General features: G+C 38.4%; 1 protein-coding gene and 1 pseudogene across 5 annotated transcripts; one reads left to right on the top strand and one right to left on the bottom strand.

Annotated features, from left to right (window-relative positions):
* Positions 1-1,497: 1,497 nt before the first annotated feature.
* On the top strand, positions 1,498-4,425 carry LOC147505707 (polyribonucleotide nucleotidyltransferase 1, chloroplastic-like). 5 transcript variants are annotated; one of them, XR_015220655.1, is made up of 5 exons: positions 1,498-2,467; positions 2,577-2,749; positions 3,674-3,742; positions 4,175-4,261; positions 4,363-4,425. XR_015220655.1 is itself a non-coding variant. In XM_086604170.1 (5 exons), the coding sequence occupies exons 1-3, from the start codon at positions 2,326-2,328 to the stop codon at positions 3,736-3,738; spliced, it is 348 nt and encodes a 115-aa protein (XP_086460296.1). In that variant the 5' UTR covers positions 1,504-2,325; the 3' UTR covers positions 3,739-3,742; positions 4,175-4,261; positions 4,363-4,425. The 5 variants fall into 5 exon arrangements, 4 of the variants coding, with proteins under 4 accessions (XP_086460296.1, XP_086460297.1, XP_086460300.1 ...); XM_086604170.1 differs by having other exon boundaries at positions 1,504-2,443; positions 3,682-3,742; XM_086604171.1 differs by having other exon boundaries at positions 1,504-2,443; positions 3,682-3,742; positions 4,168-4,261.
* Positions 4,426-5,770: 1,345 nt separating this feature from the next.
* On the bottom strand, positions 5,771-14,190 carry LOC147505706 (uncharacterized; annotated as a pseudogene).
* Positions 14,191-20,805: the final 6,615 nt, after the last annotated feature.

Here is a 20,805-nt window from a genome sequence, read left to right as displayed (position 1 = left end):
GGTTTAATCTAATACAATAATTTAAATGGAACTAAACTTAATTAAAACAATTAAATCTAGATCTAGAAGCTATTCTAATGGCTACTTTCTATATAAGCTATCTACCCTAATTCTCTACTAAATTAATCTACCATTAACAAAGAGCTAAGCTTTTGTTTTTATACATTCAGATCCAAAAATCGTGCATGGGCTTGGAGCCATGTTTTGGGCCAAAGAATCAGGCCCAAAACCCAATTCTTTCAGCCCAAAAAGGCCTCTTCAGCTAGATTCGGCTTCAACAGACTTTTCGTCCACTTCTGCTCCTCTGATTGGGTCAAGGCTTGGACCATTGCAAAGCTCTTTCCCGAGCGGTCGTTTTGACATAAGGTAGGCCCAATTCAGGTCCGAGTCCAAAGATATGGCATTCGGAAGTTCTCACGACTTTTGCTCCTTTATCTTGCTAAAGTGGCACATTTCTGCACATAATGGACTTTGAAGCCTGAAATGCATAAAAACACGTAATCAGTATTAACTCTTACTTATTATTCACATAATTGGTCTAACAGTATGATTATTAAGGGGTTAAAAACTACAGTTTTGGGCTCTTATCAATGGTCCACAAGATGGTAATGAAACTTTGAATGCTTGGCTTGAAGGAGGGTATATAGCTTGGCTTGATGGGCGATTGAAGTATGATTGATGTTTGTAGGTTTTAGACCTTTTGTGGATTTCTCTACTTTTTGCTCTTCCTGCTTTAGTTTAAGCTCAAGACATATTTTTATGTGGTTGTGGTTGCCATGACTTGGAACTTTTTGGGTGCGTTGTCATGCCTTGAAATTTTTATGTGGTTAGTCTTGGGTAGTTGTAATAATATAACAAACTCTTTAGCTGTCAAATCTTTTTATTGGTTTTATGTCGTGACTTGCCTTGTTGTAAACAAACCAAGTCCTTTTGTGTATTTAAGTTTAAAAGTGCGGATGGCAGATGTCGAGATACTTGGAGCAATTAGTAGTCAGCCGGGGGATGCGTAAACCCCTGGTTAGTTTTTGTTTATTTTCTTCTTCTTCTTTCTATTAGCTATTTTAATATGAAGTTCTTATTTTCATTTATATCACTAATAAATGTGTAATTTTTTTATGCATGCGAGGTTCATAATGTTGGAGAAATGTTGTTGAGTGTAAAGAGTAGGAACCGGGTTGCGTTTGCTTGGACTTTGGTTGCTTTGTGTTGTGGTTCTCATGTTTCACATATTTTGCATTCTCTTGGTATTCATATTGCCCACGGTATGAATTTCTTACTTTTTATCTGTTTATAGTGTAGTACTTGAAATGAAACAATGCCTAAGAATTTAATCTAATGCACATTGAGCTCAAAATGTTAAATGTTGAAAAAGATGCATCTTGAAGAAAAAATTGTTGAAGTACTTGATATGTAATAACATCATGTTTATCACAAGTTATGGAACTAATTGGAAAGAACACGATTAAATAACATCTGGTCTCTTGCTTCATTAGATTTGGGCCTGAAAGTTTTGAGAGACATTCTTTGGTCTTTATAAAACCTGTTGGATTTTCCGTGTCTTCTTATCTTTTTGTTATGTTATTCTTTTGTTTTGTTTTTTCTCTTTTCGGTCTCTTTTTAGTTGTTGTTCATATTGTTATATATCTGTCATTCTCGTATGTCTTACTCTTTAGACAGTAGTCTAGCATGCCCTGCGTTTCATAACAAATGCTCATGGTCACATGTTTTTTTTTAGAGTGATCTCCTTTGTGGTGATAACCTTCTCTGGATATAGGCTAAGGAATGTATTCTTGTCTTTGACTTTTTGTTGTACTGAAAAAGTTAAAGGTTTTGTGGAAATATATTCTGCAGAGGTATTGTGGAAATAATTTTGCTCTGGTAATTCTGCAGTTCTTTTCAAAAATCTTGAAGAGGTTGAGAAAATCAAAGACTCTTAATTTTTGTGTTTCAATGCCCATCTAGTGTTAACTGGGTTCTTGTTAAAGGGCGTGTTCCATTGCTCAGTGAAAGATTTGTACTGCAGAAACGAAAAGGAGATAGAGAGAACAATCTTTGGTCCATGCTCATGCCAATTGGAAACTTAGAATACCAACCTTGACTTATACTGAATTATTGTACTTTTTATTTGATTAGTAAATAGTAACTGATAAGTTGTATCTTTTGTGTGCTCTAATTTAGTGATAGTATATGCTGTCCGACTTAAAGTAAAGTCTACATGAAAGCTGAATCTTAAATGTTGTTTGGTGTTTCTCCAGTATTCGTTTCCACCTTCGTGCGTTGGAGAAGTGGGGCGCATGGGTGCTCCTAGTAGAAGAAAAGTTGGTCATGGGATGCTTGCAGAGAGGGCACTGGAACCTATCTTCAGTATCTTGCCTTCTGAAACTGATTTTCCTTGCATTATTCGTGTTGAAAGTACTATCACGGAAAGTAATGGTTCTTCAAGGTTCGCTGGTCTCCTTAATATGATGTAAATTCTCAGCGTGTTTTGAAATTTCTGTTGCCAAACTTTGTAGACTCAACATCTGTTTTGTCGTTCATTCCTCTACCTTTGATGGCTAGTTTTTCTGATTCAACAGTATGGCATCAGTTTGTGGCTCTACACGATGCTGGAGTTCCTGTCAAGGGCTTAATTGCTGGGATCGCAATGGGATTGGTGTTGGATACAGAAGAATTTGGGGGAGATGGGATACCTCTCATTCTGTCTGACATTACTGGATCTGAGGACGCCTCTGGTGATATGGATTTTAAGGTTTGACTTACAATTGTTGACTTTTGTGTCCTAATCGTCGCTGCTGTTTTGTGTTTCACCTTTTCTTTTCTTCAATAAGTTTTTGCATTTTGATGTCATTTAGACAAGTTCTGGTGCTTTAGCATGATTTTTTTTTTATATTATTATCATGCCTCTTCTTTAGTTTAAAGCATCGATGCAAAGTTCACACATGCAGAATATTTACTTTGTCAAAATATTTACTCACATTTTCACACAGGCAGAAGTGTCTTCCTAAGTTTTAGTTATTTTCTCAACTTTTATCATTTATAGGTGCTTAGATAACCCACCCAGTGCCTCAAAGGCGCCTGTGCTTAGATCCGATGCGCTCTTTCATACTTTCAAGACCTACTTATCTCCAATGAAATTTTTCACTTTTCCGATCCGAAAAACAGTTAGGCAAAATTTCATATTCGACACAAAAATAAACTTTAGCTATTTAAAAGTGTTTCAGAGCATGTATCAGAAACAAAAAGAAGTAGTGTTTCAATACATTCACAGTCCTATCAATATATTGTTAGACATGCTTGTGTGTGGCACATATGCCACATCATCATTTTGGTAACTAACTTTCTCTTGTTTGAAACTCTCACATAAGTTTTCTAAGAGTCGGGTTGTTTCAACAATAACTACCCTCCAGTTAGTTACACTAACTGATTCTCTTTAATGGAAAGAGTATAAATAGGAATTAAACACAAGGATCCCTAGTCTAACATAAGAGTTCTCGGCCTGTGAATCCATTTACACAGAGAACATGTAGTAAGTGGATAGACTAGAAGATTCTTAGTGATACTGATAGACATTTCTATTGTTGATACTAATTCATTGTGCATGGAACTACATCAACTTTGACATCAAGTAGTCGGATAACGTTTCTCATAATCAAATCTAATTGATATTGCTTAGGATTTCAGATGCTGAACACACAGAACTCCGTGCAAAAGTGCAGTCAGACGACTCTGTCATTATGATAAGGTGTTGTATTGTTATTTTGTTGTGCTTTTATTTAATTTCTATTTCTTAAGGGTTAGTTTGGTTTTATCTGGTAACTTTTGCATGCATCATATTATTAATCGATTGAACTCGTTCATCGCTAATTTCACTACATTGTAATACGTTCTCCTTGCTAATCCTTGCCAATCGTATACTTAACTTGTAGGTCTGATCTCAGTGCCTGACTTAGATTTGAAGTAGTTACACTAAAATATATTGATAGGGAAAAGGTTTTGTTGAATATCACGAACAATATCAAAATATGTTCAAAACAATGAGACCGGAAAAACTTTTTTTGCAGCTCCCAAATGGACAATTTGTCAACTACTCATGGCAATATTATGTATGAAAAAGATGAACAGTGTATCCCTTGAATATAGTTCTCAAGATAAGCTGTGGTTTTTTAGTATGCAGGTCATGCTTCTTGGTTTTGTTCTTCTTGGACGCTCTCTTGAAGAAAAAGCGAGACTTAGTGCTTCTAGTGACATGAATGAACTCTTAGTAAGTGCAACTATTTTTCAGACTTTAATTAATAGCATTCTAATAAAAAATATAGATTTCTCTATGTCTGAGTTTCAGAACTAACTCTGAATTTTCTGCAGTCACTAGTATCTTCTCAATCACGATTAGTGATTACCTCGGTTGAAGGTGACCTATCTGGCGATCATCGTACTTTCGGTTCCGATTCAATCTGCATAGAAGTTCCTACCGATGATGTACGCGTCGGAGATTCAGTCTTAGTTTTACCTCGGGAAACCATTCCCGTAGATGTGAGACATTTAAGCAAGCTTTTACATTTCCTATGAGCTACGACCATTTCTTCGTTGACGGTGACTTGCTTATGTGTACTATAACCGTCTTTTGACTACCGACTCGGGGAAAGGTTATGGCAGAGCAGAGGTGTTGTTGATGAGTCTATGCTTACGGAGAATCTCTTCCGCGGTATAAAGAAAAAGGCTTTGCAGTTTCAATTTTGGAACGATGAAATTGGGTATGCTTGCGTAAGCTTAGAGCTATCGACTTATTTACCACTACTAGGAATAGCTTCAATTTTCATGCAAGAATTTGAAGTGGCCTAATACCAAATCGAGACCTAGTGTGCTTATTAAGTATTAACGCATTGGAGAAACTACTTTTATAGACCTTATCCGTAGTCCGTTATTAAACTTGCTTTCGGAGGATGGATTTTGACGTTGTTTGAAAGAAATGCAATTGTTTCTTCCGTCGGGATGGTCCTCTACGGATTGAAGCCACTACAACTGGTTCAATGTCAACAATTCGAAAATTGTACGCATGGTAAGTACGCTTCTCAATCATTGATGTCTGAAGTTTGAACTACCTGTTTACTAAGTACTAGAGCATGCTATTCCTGTTAACTCATGGTTATGGATTCGTCAAGTTCGAATGCTTAAATGTTTGCGTGATCCAGATTTATAATATCATGGTAAACCACATGATATGCTATACTTTGTTTCAAAGACTTTCCGACTTGAAGACGCATGGGATAATTATTAAATATTTATCTACAAAATGGAAACCTCCCAGAGGGGAAGCGGGGGTGGGGCAGATGATAGTGGGTCTCTCCCCGCAAAGAAAATTATTAAATTAAGGGTTTAGAGAACAACATGCTAGATCTTAGACTTTGTGAATTATGAACATAAGAGGTGTAGAGGGAATTTTAGGACGATAGCATTCAATTTGAACTTTCATGCGCATAACAAGATTGGCTTTATGCATTTGGTTTAATTTGTATTTAAGCTTGAGCACACTTGATAGTGAGCTTCCATTCCTTTGCTTTCAGGTTGAAGATGCTCAAGGTCATGAAGCACCTATACAAAGGCTTGCCGATTCAATCGCTGGGCCATTTGTGTACACCATAATGACTTTATCAGCAGCAACTTTTGGTTTCCATATATTTCCAGACGTATTGCTCAATGATATCTCTGGACCTGATGGAAACCCATTGCTTTTGAGTATGAAGCTTGCAGTGGATGTCTTGGTGAGTATCTAGAGACTATATGTTAGCTTAATGATTTCTGGACCTGATGAGAACCCATTGCTTTTTTGAATAGCATACTAAGTATACAAATAAATGTAGTTGGCTTTATTTTTTGATTATTTAACTGTTTATTTATTTGTTTGTTTTTCTGTTGAAGGTGTAGTTATCTTCTTTAAACGAATTACTTTGACGTGTATCTAGTTTTCTAATCGAGTTCTCTTTGGCTTACGTGATAGTGTGAAAACAATTTAAACAAATTTAAGATAAAATGCGTTAGATGAAGACGAAAGAGATGATCTTGCAGCATTTCTTTCTGGAACGTCAGGGACCTCCCAAAGTATTTCTGAATTTCTGAATCTCCTTTACAATTACCCTCCAGTTGAAGCCGTTCTGTTCAGCGGGTTCCACTTGGTTATCATTTTCAACTGGTCGATTTTCATTCTCTCCCTGATTCTCATCTCCAGGTTGTCCCTCAGCTTGAGCAGCGTTTTCACCATCTGGCCTAGCAGCACCAAGAGCATTCTCAGCCCTAACAGGAGGTTGTGGTTGTGGAGGTGCCGCTGCCCTATGCATGCCTTGTGAAAGCCACTATATCAAAGGAGTGAGAGCTCCAGTCTGATAGAAATAAACCAGTGCTGCGAAAACCAGAAGCAGGGCAAGTCTCTGTTTTGATCCATCTTGGTTGAACACAAAAATGACAAAGCTGACCAACCGATTATCCAGAACAAGTCAAGTTGGAATGCGAAGTGAAATCGCCTTTACAACAACTTGTCTTTGTGGTGCATGTTGTTGCCGCCCTCTTATCCATGCTCGTCGTCATCGCTCCACCCCTCGCCAGTAGTTCTCCTTGTTGGTACGGTGTAGTTAAGAGGAATTAGTGTGTTGGAAGGAATTCCGGACATCGGAGGCATAAATGGGAAAGTGGGCACAAAGATAAAGACCGGCACCAAGGTTAGTCCGTTGTTCTTGATTTTGCATAGGAATTAAACCCGCACAAATCACGGGGCACATGATTGGAAACATCATTTTGATATCACCATTAGGAGATGTCGGAAACCACCGGCTTTGAGACCGCCGTTGATTTGGGTATTGAGGATCTAAGAATTTGCTTCCGCCGTCGCCATTATTATTGCCGATTCAATTGATGCTTACCATTTTTTTCGATTCAAGATCTTTGGAGTTTTCGGGACACATTCCGTTTCTCTGAGAGACTCCCTAGTTCATCTCTCAAGAAGATGTTACTTCATATGGGATGGAGAGGTAACATGTTGTTGTTTATTGATGTAACTGTTCAAGTTTATTGATGTTGCTAAATCAATGATCTTGTAGGTATTGTAACTCCCTCGTTCACGCAGGCAGATGTAATTGTTTTGTCTAAGGTATTTACTTTCTTCAATACCGGTGTTATTATGTCAATTTTAGCATATTTACACCCCCACCAATACATGCACACACCGAAAAGCAAGGACGAGATAGATTAGATTCGATGCATTGTAATTTGATGATGGCAGCTCCCGCTTGGTGTTTGCCTAATAGATCTGATTCTTTAATGAAGCCAAAATCGATATGGAATGTTGATGATACACTACATTTCAATGTTGGAACATTTACTGCGGTTGGAGCCAATAGACGTAAGTTTCATTATTCGATTCTTTTACCATCTCGGTATTAGGAGAGGATACAAAAACCACAATCTAATTAATTTTGGCGTAAAACAAAGAGATCCTTAAAATAGAAGAAGAATACTATACGATCTAGTAAACTATAGTGAGCCAAGAGTAGATTTAGTGATTCTTTGCATAAGGTGCACATGGCAGCGATAATTTCTCAAATGAATTTGCCTAAGTGATCAATGCTACCAATACATTAATATCTAGTTGATGTTTTATTAATAGATAGTTTTTTCGCAGAATTCTTAATGCAATCAGATTCTAAAATGTTCTGCGATTTGCGGGCCTTGGCTGCAAACATCAAAGACCGTTGATTGCCTTAAGTTTGTCCATAGTTTGCGAGTCGTTTTTTCTTCTTTGGGGATCTTAAAGGTGAGTGCATTTTCTATGTCTTAGATTAAATAGTCACTGGGGATTTGTCACAAACGAGTGAGATAGCATCGAGTCGCTGTTTATGATGGACCGTAGTATCTTATTGCTTTCCGAGCCACGTTTTTATAAGCAAAAATGACCTCTCATCAACAAGTGGTCTTTTTCAAGATATTGCTTTCAAAGACTATTATTGGAGCTACCGGTGCACCATTCAAATCAGAGTACGTGCTTTCAAGGACAATAATGAGATTATAGGTCATAATCCCAAAGGCAAAAAATTGGTGGGCATAAGTAGGTGTCTACTTGTAACCTTTGTGTGGTTCATGAATAAACCTCTATTAATTTGTATCCTTAACATAATCTTGACTTATTTCTTTCACTTGCAGTCAAAATTGGGCGACCGGCTACCGGGTAACTAAGCAATTTGATCCGGAGACAAAGCAACGATCTCTTCTCTTCCGTGTGTTTATCTTTGTCTAATACTATCCGTTTAGTTAACTTCTATGACATTTTTACCAAGATTCTATCCTAATGCCTTTGTCAAAAACATTTTACTAGAGCTAGTAAAGTCACAAAACCATTGTGGGTCACTTGAAGTGATTTGTATGGGCTTAAAGTATGCCTTCGTCCATAGAAATTAGTTGTTCTTATCCATAAGCTTTATTCAAATAGTGGTCTAATAGTCTGAGGAAGTGCTACCGCAAAAGAGTGACATTAGCCCACCACACTAACCTACTCATAGTTTCTTCAGTTCTCACAACCCGATGAAAAGTTTCTTAAGAAATTTTGTAATGTTTCTCTCACTTTTTTCAGTTCTTGCCAGGCTTTGTCAAATAAGTGGTGATATCGTGGGAGATCGAAGTTATGGGAATTGCAAATGTGCACCCCTGAAACTGATGGGGGAACACTTGAGAGAGCAATAACAAAGAAAGCAAAGGATGGCACCAATACAATGGGATATTCTATGACGGCATATTAGACATCCCAAAATTAGGTTAGGTGAAGTCATTTCTATATAAGTTTGATTTGGATTGGTGTCTATATTTTTATACTAATTAATGTTTAATTGATTAGTGGTTTTGTTTTTTGTTATTATATGTTGATTAAGTTTATGGAATGTGATATCTCTATAAGATGGAATATTCATATGTGCTAGAGTTAGATGTGCAGGGTGAATTTTTTTAGACATTTTGATCTGCAAAATATAATAAATATTTTTTTTTTTTACTAACAAAACTTTAGTAACAGATATATCCGTTACAAACATCGATATAAATAGCAAGTGGCACATATATTACTAACGGATAGATCCGTTACAAATATCGATATAAATAGTAAGTTGCACATCTATTACTAACGGATATATCCGTTACACTAATCGATATTAATAGCAAGTGGCACATCTATTACTAACGGATATATCCGTGACATATAAAAATTGATTTCCCGCTAAAAAAGTAACTGAAGAAGCGCCAAACATTACTAACACTTACATCCGTTAGAAATGAATAGATTTAACAATTGGCTATCCGTTACAAAGAATTATAGTAACGGATATAAGTGTTACTAAGATTACTTTAAGTAACGGTTATATCCGTTACTAAATTTAGCCTAAGTGACTGTAACACCCCAGAGCTAACAGATATAAGCGTTAGTAAAAATATAAGTAACGGATATAGCTGTTACAAAATGGCTATTATGGTGTAGTGTTATATAACAAAAACTTGTCAACTTAACAGCCATGAAGAACAATGAGCACTAGCCTAATAAAAAATAAGACTTTATTCCTTTGATCATCAAGTCAAAGTCCATAACTTATTATTCTCAATTTCTTTTCTCACTTATTTCTTATAAATTATATTTTTATTCACATCCAAGCCAAGTCTAAAACTAAAGATTTCCTTCCACACCATTAAAGCAAAATACAGAGCAGACATTTGTAACATAGAAACCAAAAACAACCTTTGTCAAGAAAAATGACATTTGTAATCTCAAACCTTTCTCCATCACTTGTTCAAAAGCCAATATTTTCATTTCCATATACAAAGCTTGAATCACTTTTAAATTAGAAGAAAGGTAATATTATATTTGTTTGAATCTATTATAGAAATAATTTATAATATTACAAATAGTTTAACAACTTCCATGACCCTTAACCAAAACTATTATGTTTCTTCTTTATATCTATTACTTCTTCCTTTAAAATGATAATATAATTATTTGTCTATGTATTTCAATTTAAAATGTAATTTTAGTGAGGTTTGAGTACAAGGAAGAACAAATTCCGAACTCTCGATGTACTTCAGTTCATTAGATTGTGGATGTGCATTTTAAATTTTTGGACTTATACAGGATTATTACTAGATTGGTTGGACTTTGAATTTGTAGATTATTGTACATTTTTGTAATATAAATGAGTTTTAAAACTAATGTAGTAAAAAAAAAAAAATGTATAGGCCCGGCCCTGAAGCCTTTAAAGAGGGCTTAGGGTCAGGGGCGGCTCAAGACAATCAGGGGCCCTAGGCAAAGTTCAAATGCCAATAGATGTGAGGAATTTTTTTGGTCAGAGAACGCAAGAGAAACGTTGGAGAAAGCGAGGGAAACAAATGGTTATCTAACGTTATTTCATAGATTCCAATGTACGTTATCTAACCCTTAAATAAGGACTAGAAAAACAATTGTAGGCTAAAAAGAAAGCATTGGGCTGAATTATATTGGGGCCCCTTAGGCTGCGGGGCCCTAAGCAACTGCCTATTTTGTTAAGGGGTTGAGCCGGCCCTGCTTAGGGTAGGGTAAGGGCTTGAGGTTTAGACTTGTGACTTGTGACCCGGCCCTAATATTTGAAGGGCTTTAAATGTTTAGGGCCGGGCTAGCCCGACCCGGCCCATTGCCCACCCCTAGGCCACACCGTTTAAGTCTCAAACGGTGTGGCCACATCGTTGGGTTTGCACAATGAACGGTTTAGCCGGGTCGTTTAAGCTTGGGGTTTTCGAATTCAATTTTTTGGGACCAATGGCACACTTGTAATATTTGATTTTTTTTGGATTTTTTGGGACCAATGACACATTTGTAATAATTTTTTTTTTGTTGGAGTCTGCCCAACACAATATGGGGTCTGTCAATAACAAGTACCTATTAATATTGTGCTTAGAGAAAATTTCAGGTAAATGGGGTTATTTGATATTGAAACAACATCATAGCAATTTGCAAATCAATGAGGTAAAGTAGGCATGAACAGTTAATTGAAAACCCACACCTTACTTGATTTCGTTTAATTTGAGAGAGAGGCATGAACGGTTAATTGAAAAACATATTGGAATAGAAATCAAAAACAGAAATTTTTAGTGTAACTAACAAGTTCAAAATCAAATTAGAGAGAAATGAGAACTAACCTTGTGTTCAATTAGTCATTAACCACACTGACTTTGTGAAATTCAATTAAACATATTCAATTAATCAAAGGGATAGCTATTGAATACTGAGAATCGGATTCGACCGAAATAATCCTAATCGGCAGAAGTGAAGAAAGAGTCGTGAGAGATCATGCGATTCATCTTGTTTTTTGTTTTTTTTTCTTCTATTTTTTTCTTTTTTGTGAAGCGTTTCTTAGAGGCACGAACCTGCAAGTGTTTGAAGAAAGCGGACCAGGAGACTGAACATGGGCTTCGTAGTAGTTTTTTCGTGCAGTTGTTGGGCGGGACTAAAAAATTAGAATTTGGTGTTCTTTATATGATCACATAAAGTTCGGGAACATGTAACTATTTTAGTGAAATAGTTACAAATAGTTCTTCACACATATACACCTTATTTAAAAAAAAAAAAAAAAACCCCATTTGTTGCCGTTTTGAAAACGCACGTCACAAATTTTTTTTAAAACAGTCACAAAAACCCTTTTCTGTCATTTGTGACCGTTTCGAACACGACAATCTGCCACAAATAACCTTTTAAAACAGTCACAAAAACCATTTTTTGTACTAGTGCCTCCACTACACAGTCGCAGATTGATTCTTGAAATCAAGAAATCCAAGAAAGTTCATAAGCTCAATTCTTATAGGTTCCTTTCTAATGGCGCATGATTATAATTACCCTACATACCGATAAAAGTTGCTACAAATTTGTCCGAGAACTTTGTTCAAACGACCATGCAAGTTTGCATGACATGGTATGCAATAATGCATAAAGGGTCGCGATCAAGATCATTAGAAGACACTTCGAGTATGTTGCTCCACCATAGATGGATATAGGGAGGGTGCGTGTGGGGGCGGTCATACCCCCTGAGATTAGAAAAACTCCACTACTACATAACTAATTGCCTAGAAAATTTTTCAAACTATAAGAACTCGCACCCCCAATATTTTTTGCAAACTTCCACTACCACACCCGTAAAATTTTCACAACTATAGTGAGATTATAATCAAAAAAAAAAATAGTATGAAAAAAAAAACTAATAAAAAACATTCCAATAAGCCAACATTTTTTCTACTTCATTTTATGCTCTTACAAAATTATCATTTATCATTTATTTTGAGTCAAAAACCATTAAAGATTGACAAATGTGTCTTTGAATGTTTGATGGGTTTATGAGACTAAAACAAATAGTCAAATGCCCAAAGCCCAACCGATCAATTTGTATAATTCTAGTCACCCATAACAAACCCGTAAATTCTCTTTCCTTTCTTTCACTCTCAATTCTTGAACAGACCTCAAACCTCAACTAAAAAAAAAACAAAAAAACGAAAAAACAAAACAAAACAAAACAAAACAAAACAAACAAACAAACAAACATATTCAGAAAAGACTTGCGGCGCAACGTGTTTAATATTTGTCTTAATTATTTGTAAAACTAATTATCATTATTAATAAAATTTTCACTTAAAAATAATAATAATAACTTTTTACTTTCAATATTAATCTTTTATAGTTTTCTCCACATGATAGTAGGGTTATAGACTTATAACATTATAGGAAGTTAACAATTTGTTGAATTGTTGTAGACTTGTGGACTAGAATATGTAGATATATAGACATATAGTAAAAGTGTAAGACAAAGAGTATCAATTAATGGCTTAAGTGCTTAAGTAGTTAACTTAGTCAGTTCATATTAAATTTTTCGTAGTCAACGCACTCTAGTTTTGTGAATTGAAATAAATGTATAATTTTGTTGATTTTTACTGTTTAGTTTTTTTTTAGGGTGGGAGGAGTTATGAGCACATAATCTCACACCCCCTGGCTTGGAATCCTAACTTCGTCCCTGTGCTCCACCCGATGTATCTCACCCCAACCTTTTATCTACCACAACATTCGAAGTTGGTGAAGAAGATGGAAAGAAACATTGGATCGTAATGTCGTTTCTTGAAAACAAAGATTTGAAGACTATAGTAAATAAGATTTGTGGTTTTGGTGAAAAAAACACTGCAGTGGTAACAAGGGACATGGTAAGACTTGTCCACTATCTTCACATGCATGAAAAAGCAGCAATACCTCATGGTGGTTTAAAACTAACCAATATTTTTCTCGATAACGATGTTGATCCTCCAATACTGAAAGTTTCATTTTCCTTTTACAGATAAGCTAAGTACCATCTCAGTTGACCACTAAAAAAGATTACAGGCTTCCTCTTGAAATTACAGACCAACTCTTTTTAGTTGAGAATCTTTATTATTACCCCCATGAAATCTGGGAGATTGGGGTTTTAGCATTGGAACTAGGCAGTGGCGGAGCCAGGGGCCGAGGGGCAGGGCACACCCTGGAGTACTCTCAACTTTATTAAAAAAAAAAGAAAATATAGTTATCACTTAACTTGCTCTGAAAGGAAACCCAAACAAAAATGCGCACTTGATGTAACAGTGGGGCGATTGGGAGTGAGATAACATAAGTGGGGCGATTTTCTTCTGATGGGGAACATAAGTGGGGTGATTGGGAGTGAGATAACATAAGCTAATTGCGATCCAATACACCCTTTATTTGCCGCTTTTAGCAAAATACAAGTTTTTGACGGAAAACTTATCCTCTCTTCTCCATTATACCTTCCTTTCCAGGTAAATTCCTCCACTGCTCTACAGGGTAAGTTTAGGAAAGTTGGTACATTTCTACTCTGCTTTTGGGCAAAATCCTCCACTGCGAACAGTGTGAGTTCTAAAAGCCTGGAGATTTCGACTTTGCTTCTTCTCTCGCTTTTCTTCCAGGATCCATCGCCTTTCATGTAAAATCCCACACTGAGACGCAGTGTGTGTTCTGAAAAGGTTCAAGCATGGACCTTTATGAGTTTGAGAAGCACATACAACAGTTGAACGAATCTCAGCCAAAACATAACCAAACAACTCTTCCAGAGAAAGGCGCTGATGAAGTTCATACAGGAACTCAGAGAGTTTCATATGTGGAGGTCGCATCCCATCATCTTCGGCAACCGGTGGAATTCCAGGAACTCCCAATTCCAGAAAAAATGGGAGAATACCCAGCAATCACCATCCCAAAGAAAGTTTATGAAAAGGGATTGTTGTATTGCAAACACTGTTTGGTGGGAAGAATAGATTTGTAAAAAGTTTCGCTGGAGAGAGTTCGAGCAATTGCTTCGCAACTTTGGAAACCAATAGGAGAATGGCTTATCACGCCCATTGGAAAAGGATTTCTTTTTATCCGGTTTTCGAATGCAGACGATCTTAATCGAGTCTGGGCGAAAGGATCATGGGACTTTGATAAAATGCCTATGAGAATAAGCCAATGGACTACAAACTTCAATTCTGACAGCCAAAGGCAATCTCACGGCTTAGTCTGGATTAGACTGCCTGGGCTCGGACAGGAATATTAGGAGCCGGAGGCACTGATGTCCATTGCTCGAGGATTGGGGTACCTTCGACGAGAAAACACTCAACAGAGAGTACGGATACTACGCTAACATTTTGGTTGACGTGGACCTCTCTGAACCGATCCCGGATCAGATTTATGTCAGGATGAAGAATACCAACTTCTGGCAAACTGTTGAGGTGGGCAAACTTCCTAAGATGTGCACTCATTGCAAGATTGTGGGGCATCTGGTAACGGAATGTCGGAGGCTTAGGAGTGATATGCAGCATAACAAAGATAAGGGAAACAAGGATAAGGAGGTTGTAGTGGATGCAACTCCCCCCTTGGAACCTGTGGGCGGAAAAAGAACCAGAAGACATGGGAAGAAAAAGAATTCAAGGGAGTCGAGTAAGCAAGGGGAGGCAATATGGAGGGAGAAGCACACTGCAAAGCCCAATGAAGTGTAGACAAAAAATCAGTTTGAGGGGCTTGAAGTGGATGAGATTCACACGGTCGAGGACCATGAGCATGAGGGTGCTGCTGATCATGAGGGAGCTGATGTCGAACATGAGGGGGCTACTGAGATTTCTAGTGCTGCCGAACATGAGAGGGTTGCTGACGAACATGAGGGGGTCGCTGCTGAACATGAGGGGGTTGCTGCGAATTTTAGCGCTGTGGTTGAGGATCAGGAGGATCTTGAGCACGAGCATGAGGGTAGTGTTGATGCTGTCCATGAGGGCACTGCAGTACATGAGGGCACTGCTGTCCATGAGGATGCGGAGCGCAACCCGGTAGAGAAAGCTACGGAGAAGGCAACGGTGAATTCCACTGCAGAGAAATCTCACTCAGAGTGTGCGACAACTATAGCGTCTGAAAGGGAGTATAACACTGCAGAGAAACACTCTTCAGAGGGAGTCACTGAGTATTTAACTTTAGAGGGTGCGAATTCTGCAGAGGGAGTTACTGCTGAGCGTTTTCCCTCTGACGCGCACACATTGGTAGCAAGCGAATTGCATGAAATCAGGAGGGCAAAGTCAGTAGTGGACCATGTTTTAAAACCGCGAGTAGCTTGTGAGGTGGATGCTACGGCACTGACAGAGGGAGTTACTGCTGAGATTTTTTCCTCAGAAGCGCATAAATGGGCAGCAAGTGTAAATAATGATGTCAGGAGGGCAAATACAGTAGTGGGCAATGATTTAAATCCTCGAGCAACATGTGAGGTGGCTAATAAGGCACTGAATGAGACTAAGCCCTCTCGGGATGAGGCTACCGCGACAGTTTTTGGGGGTAAGGCTACTGCGGCAGCAGCACCGCTAATATCTCCAGCTGCGGGGATTCCGGCCTCTCTAGTTTCAAAAGAACTCACAACCAATATAGTGCCTAACTTCAGATCTAATTATGACGAGGTTGTTGGTTTACAAGTATTGAATACTCCTAATGTGGGCGAGATCTTCGTCTCACCCCCGGTTTATGGGCATTCCCCCAACATAGTGTCTAACTTCAATCATGAAGAGGTTGTTGGAGCTCAGGCTTCGCAAAGTAGAGTATTTGATTCCTATTCAGCATTGTCAACAAGAGCAGAGTCCTCGTTCTCCACCTCAGATGCGGACAATAGTATCAAAGTAGTGAATGAAACTAACTTTATATCGAGGGCGGTGAATTGGGCTGACTTGATTGACGAGGAGGACATATCGGATGACGGTGACGAGCCATGGTAGACGATACCCAAGAAGAAATATAAACTACAATGGATGTTGCAGGAACACTCTTCTCCATCCACAAGGGGAAGAAAAACTCCAAAACAGAAGAAATGAATATTCTCTTCTGGAATGTTCACGGCTTGGGAAGAACCTCGCCAAACAATTATCTAGAAGAAATAATCTAGGAGTATAAGCCTGACCTCATTGGACTGGCTGAACCTCTTATTGCCCCCAAAGTGACTCCAAAGGTCCTTTCAAAATATGGCTACAGTAAAGATTTTGCCCATAACCATACGCCGCTTCGTAAAGGCAATATCTGGATTTTTTGGAAGCAAGAGTTAACGGTGAATGTGATTGCTTCATCCAACCAGCAAATCACGGTGGCAATAGATTTGCATACCATCTCCTTTATACACGCCAAATGCTTTTATATTCAAAGACGAGCCCTTTGGGAGGAGCTTGGTATTTTTGGTGATCTAAACCGGTCTTGGATGGCAATTGGGGACTTTAATATTGTTGCTACCAGTTCGGAGAAGAAAGGAGGTCGTCATCCGAATCAGAGAGCTAGGAATGAGTTCGTTGACTTCATTAATAATAACTCCCTTCGGGATACTACCACCCTTGGCCTCAAGTACTCTTGGTGCAATAGGAGGATAGAGAATAAAAGGATTTTGGCGAAGCTAGACAGAGCTTTGGTAAATAACAGCTTGCTTTTAGAGAATCAGAACTAGAGATGCAAAATTCTACCGAGGAAATTTTCTGATCATTCTCCAGTTATCGGATGGTGTAATAAAAACCTGAGACCATCGAACGTTCCTTTCAGATTCAGAAACATATGGTTGGAACATTCCCAGTTCATGGACTTGGTGAGACAGAGCTGGTATGAGCCCATGGCTGATGGACCTATTCAACTAGTGATGCGCAAACTGAAGAGGCTTAAAATCGCTCTGACGGAATGTCATAAGATAACTTATTAGGAGAATAGAGACAAACTCAAACAAGCCAATCTATCCCTCCAAGAGTTACAAAAACAGTAAGAACAAGAGTCTTTGGATCTTCAGCTGGAACTTCAGGAACTTGAGACGGAGAAACTCATTGATCAATTAATGCAAACAGAAGCAACCATGTGGAAACAAAGATCATGCATCAAGGAGGAGATTGAGGGAGAGGAATTCAGCCTACTTCCAAGCTAAAGCAAAAATTTGCTAGGCCAAAGCATTCATCAAGGAACTAAGAACTGCTGAGGGAATCATTCTGCAAGATCAAAATGCCATCAAGGAATTCTTGGTTCACTCTTATGAAGAAAAGTTCAAAGCAAGACCGGTAGAGCATAATCAGGAGCTCATGGATCATATCCCACTTCTGGTCACAGAGTCCCAAAATGCTTATCTCATGGCAACTCTAGATTGGATGGAGATCACGACCACAGTTATGCACATGGACCCCAACAGTTCTCCGGGGCCTGACGGGTTCCAGGGAATGTTCCTCCAAAAATGTTGGAGCATAGTTAGTATTGATGTGTGTCGAGCCATATGTTCCTTCTTCCAAAATCAGATCATTCCGCAAGGCATGAACTCAAATTTCTTAGTATTGATTCCTAAGTGCAAAAATGCTATGGAAATTGGTCAGTTTAGGCCTCTTTGCTTGAGCAACTTTCTCTTCAAGATTGTTACAAAGATTCTTGCAAATCGGCTAACTTCCATTACCACACTGATTATTTTTTATGAGCAACATGGATTCTTGAAAGGGAGATCAGGTAGCACTGCCATTGCCATGGCATCCGAGCTCATCAATGACATGCATATCAAAAGAAGGGGCGGAAATGCAGTCATCAAACTAGATATTTTCCAAGCATTTGATTCACTTAGTTGGGAATTCCTTTATTTGGTCCTTAACAGATTCGGCTTCTGTACTAAATTCTGCAACATGATTATGAAAGTTCTCAGCAGCGCCAAAATTTTTATCATGATAAGTGGCGAACCTTGTGGCTTCTTTGGCAAAGGGAGAGGACTCTGGCAAGGAGATCCCCTATCTCCGATTCTCTTTGCCCTTGCCGAGGACACGCTTAGCAGAGCCATTATAAGGCTATAATTCTCAGGCAGAATCACCCGATGGCTTTTGCGGGAAAATGTTCGTCACCCTCTTACCTCCTTTTTGTAGATAATATCATATTATTTGCAAATGGAAGTTTAAAAGGTCTAGCGCACTTGAGGAACACATTGGAGGCATATCAAATGGCGGCTGGTCAGCTGATAAACAAAGGAAAAAGCAAGTTGTTTCTTGGTAGCATAACTGCCACCAAGAGAAGAAAGGTAGAAGCCTTGTTTGATATGAAGGAAGGACACCTACAAGAAAACTATTTGGGTGTTCCCCTCTTCAAGAGCAGAGTCCGTCATGCTAACACCCAAAATCTGGTGGACAAGATTAAAAAGAGAGCAAGTGGATGGGCCGGAAGGCTTCTTTCTTTTCAGGGTCGAGTTGTATTGGCACAATCTATTCTAAATAGTATCCCCATGTATAACATGGGAATCTACAAGTGCCCTCGGAAAAGCATCAAAGAAGGAGAAGAAGCCATCAGAAATTTCATATGGTTAGGCAATCCCACAGTGAGGAAATCCATTACTCTCAAATAGGCAAAAGTTTGCAAACCGAAGACTGAGGAGGGCTTGGCATCCGGTCTCTCAAGGAGTTGAATTTGTCACTCCTAATGAAACTAGCATGACAACTGCTAACCATGGACAACTCTTGGTCCATGTACATGGAACATAAGTATAAAATGAAAAACGGCAAATGGCTGGCCTCTTATAAGTGTTCCTCCATATGGGTCGAGATTAAGTGGGCTTTGTAATCCATGAGAAACCACATTTCTTGGGTCATTGGCAATGGTACTGCAGTGGACATGTGACGAGATTCTTGGGTTGGGCCTAGCTCGGTGGCTGATTTGCTTCCACACATCGACTGGAGAAACCCCAAAACCAGAGTTAGCGACTTGATAAGGAATAACCAGTGGACAGCTATTTGAGTCGTTGGGCATGACACTTCTCTCTCTACCTCCACCTTGTAATGAGATAGATGATTGCCGAATATGAAAACCGAACAAGGAAGGCAAGTTCACGGTCCTCTCGGCTTATGACACTATAAAGGAAAAGGGGAATATTGTCTGGTGGCACCACATCATCTTGAACAGCTACATTCATCCCAAAACAGCTGGAATGGCTTGGAAGATTTTGCAACATATCATACCAATAGATGACAAAGTTACAAGCAAAGGTATCCAATTGGCTTATCGCTGTAATGGATGCAAGGAAGATGAAGAAAGCTTTGTCCATCTACTCTGGTACTGCCCAAACTCTTAGGCCCTCTGGGATTGGATTAAAAGCCTATTCCAGTTGAATGTAATATCAATAAATGGAAACGGAGATATGAAGGAAATTTTGAAAGTGGCAAATCAAGTAAGCCCTCTGATCAAGGAATTGTGGACAGCAGCAGTTCTGAGTTTGTTAGTAGCAATATGAAAGATGAGAAATGCGCAGAGGTACAATGACTCAAACTTTAACCATCATTTCATAAGAAAGCTAGGCTGGCAAGGAATTCACATGACTGGTAGACTGTCTAAGAGCTACATGTTTAATTATGTCAGTGAATTGGCAATTCTGCACTCTCTGGGGATCGAATGCAGTGGAAGGTGCAGCAGCAAGAAATTGGACAAGAGTTTGGCTAGAAATAGATTCACAGTCAGTTGCACTAACCTTCTATAATGGCCAGATTCCATGGGTCCTGAAAGCGAGATGGGCGAGAGCTATGGCTGCACTCAACTACTATAGGATTTCGCATGCCTGGAGGGAAGCTAACTTTAGCGCGGATGCTGCGGCAAAGCATGGAGCCACTTTGGACTAGGATGAATTTGTATGGAGCGTGGATAGACTACCTTTTGTCACAAAATTGGAAAATCAGGACCAGTTATACTTTAGGTTTCCTTAGAGTGTAGCAAGAAGCCTTATTGTACCTTTTTGTTCCTTATGTAGCAAGTCACTCTTGTAAGTAACCTTATATTTATAATATATTCACATTTGCTTGCAAAAAGAAAGTAACAGTGCCAAAAAGGCAAAAAATAATAATAATAAAATAAAAAACCCAACAATCACTCAAACCAAAAAGCCCACCCATAACCGAAAAAACATATATATAAACCCAAACAAAGAAACCCTTTCGTATTTATCAAAAAAATATAAAGGAAAAACCCCCCTCACGTAATGGTAGTTATCACTTAACTTGCTCTGGAAACCCAAACAAAAGGGCGCACATGTACTGATGTACTTGATGTAACAATACCAAAAAGGCAAAAATAAAATAAAATAGAAAACCCAACAATCACTCAAACTAAAAAGCCCACCCATAACCGAAAAAACACATATATAAACCCAAACAAAGAAACCCTCTTATTTTTATTAAAAAAACATTAAAAAAAAAAAAAAAAACCCTCTCACGTACTTTATTTCTCCTGTCTCCTGTCTCCTCCAT

The sequence above is a fragment of the Coptis chinensis genome, chromosome 4, assembly GCF_015680905.1.
Source record: "Coptis chinensis isolate HL-2020 chromosome 4, ASM1568090v1, whole genome shotgun sequence".
Classification (NCBI taxonomy): Eukaryota; Viridiplantae; Streptophyta; class Magnoliopsida; order Ranunculales; family Ranunculaceae; genus Coptis; species Coptis chinensis.
The sequence above is the reverse complement of the archived record's forward strand: the minus strand, read 5'-3'. Positions and strand labels throughout refer to the sequence as shown.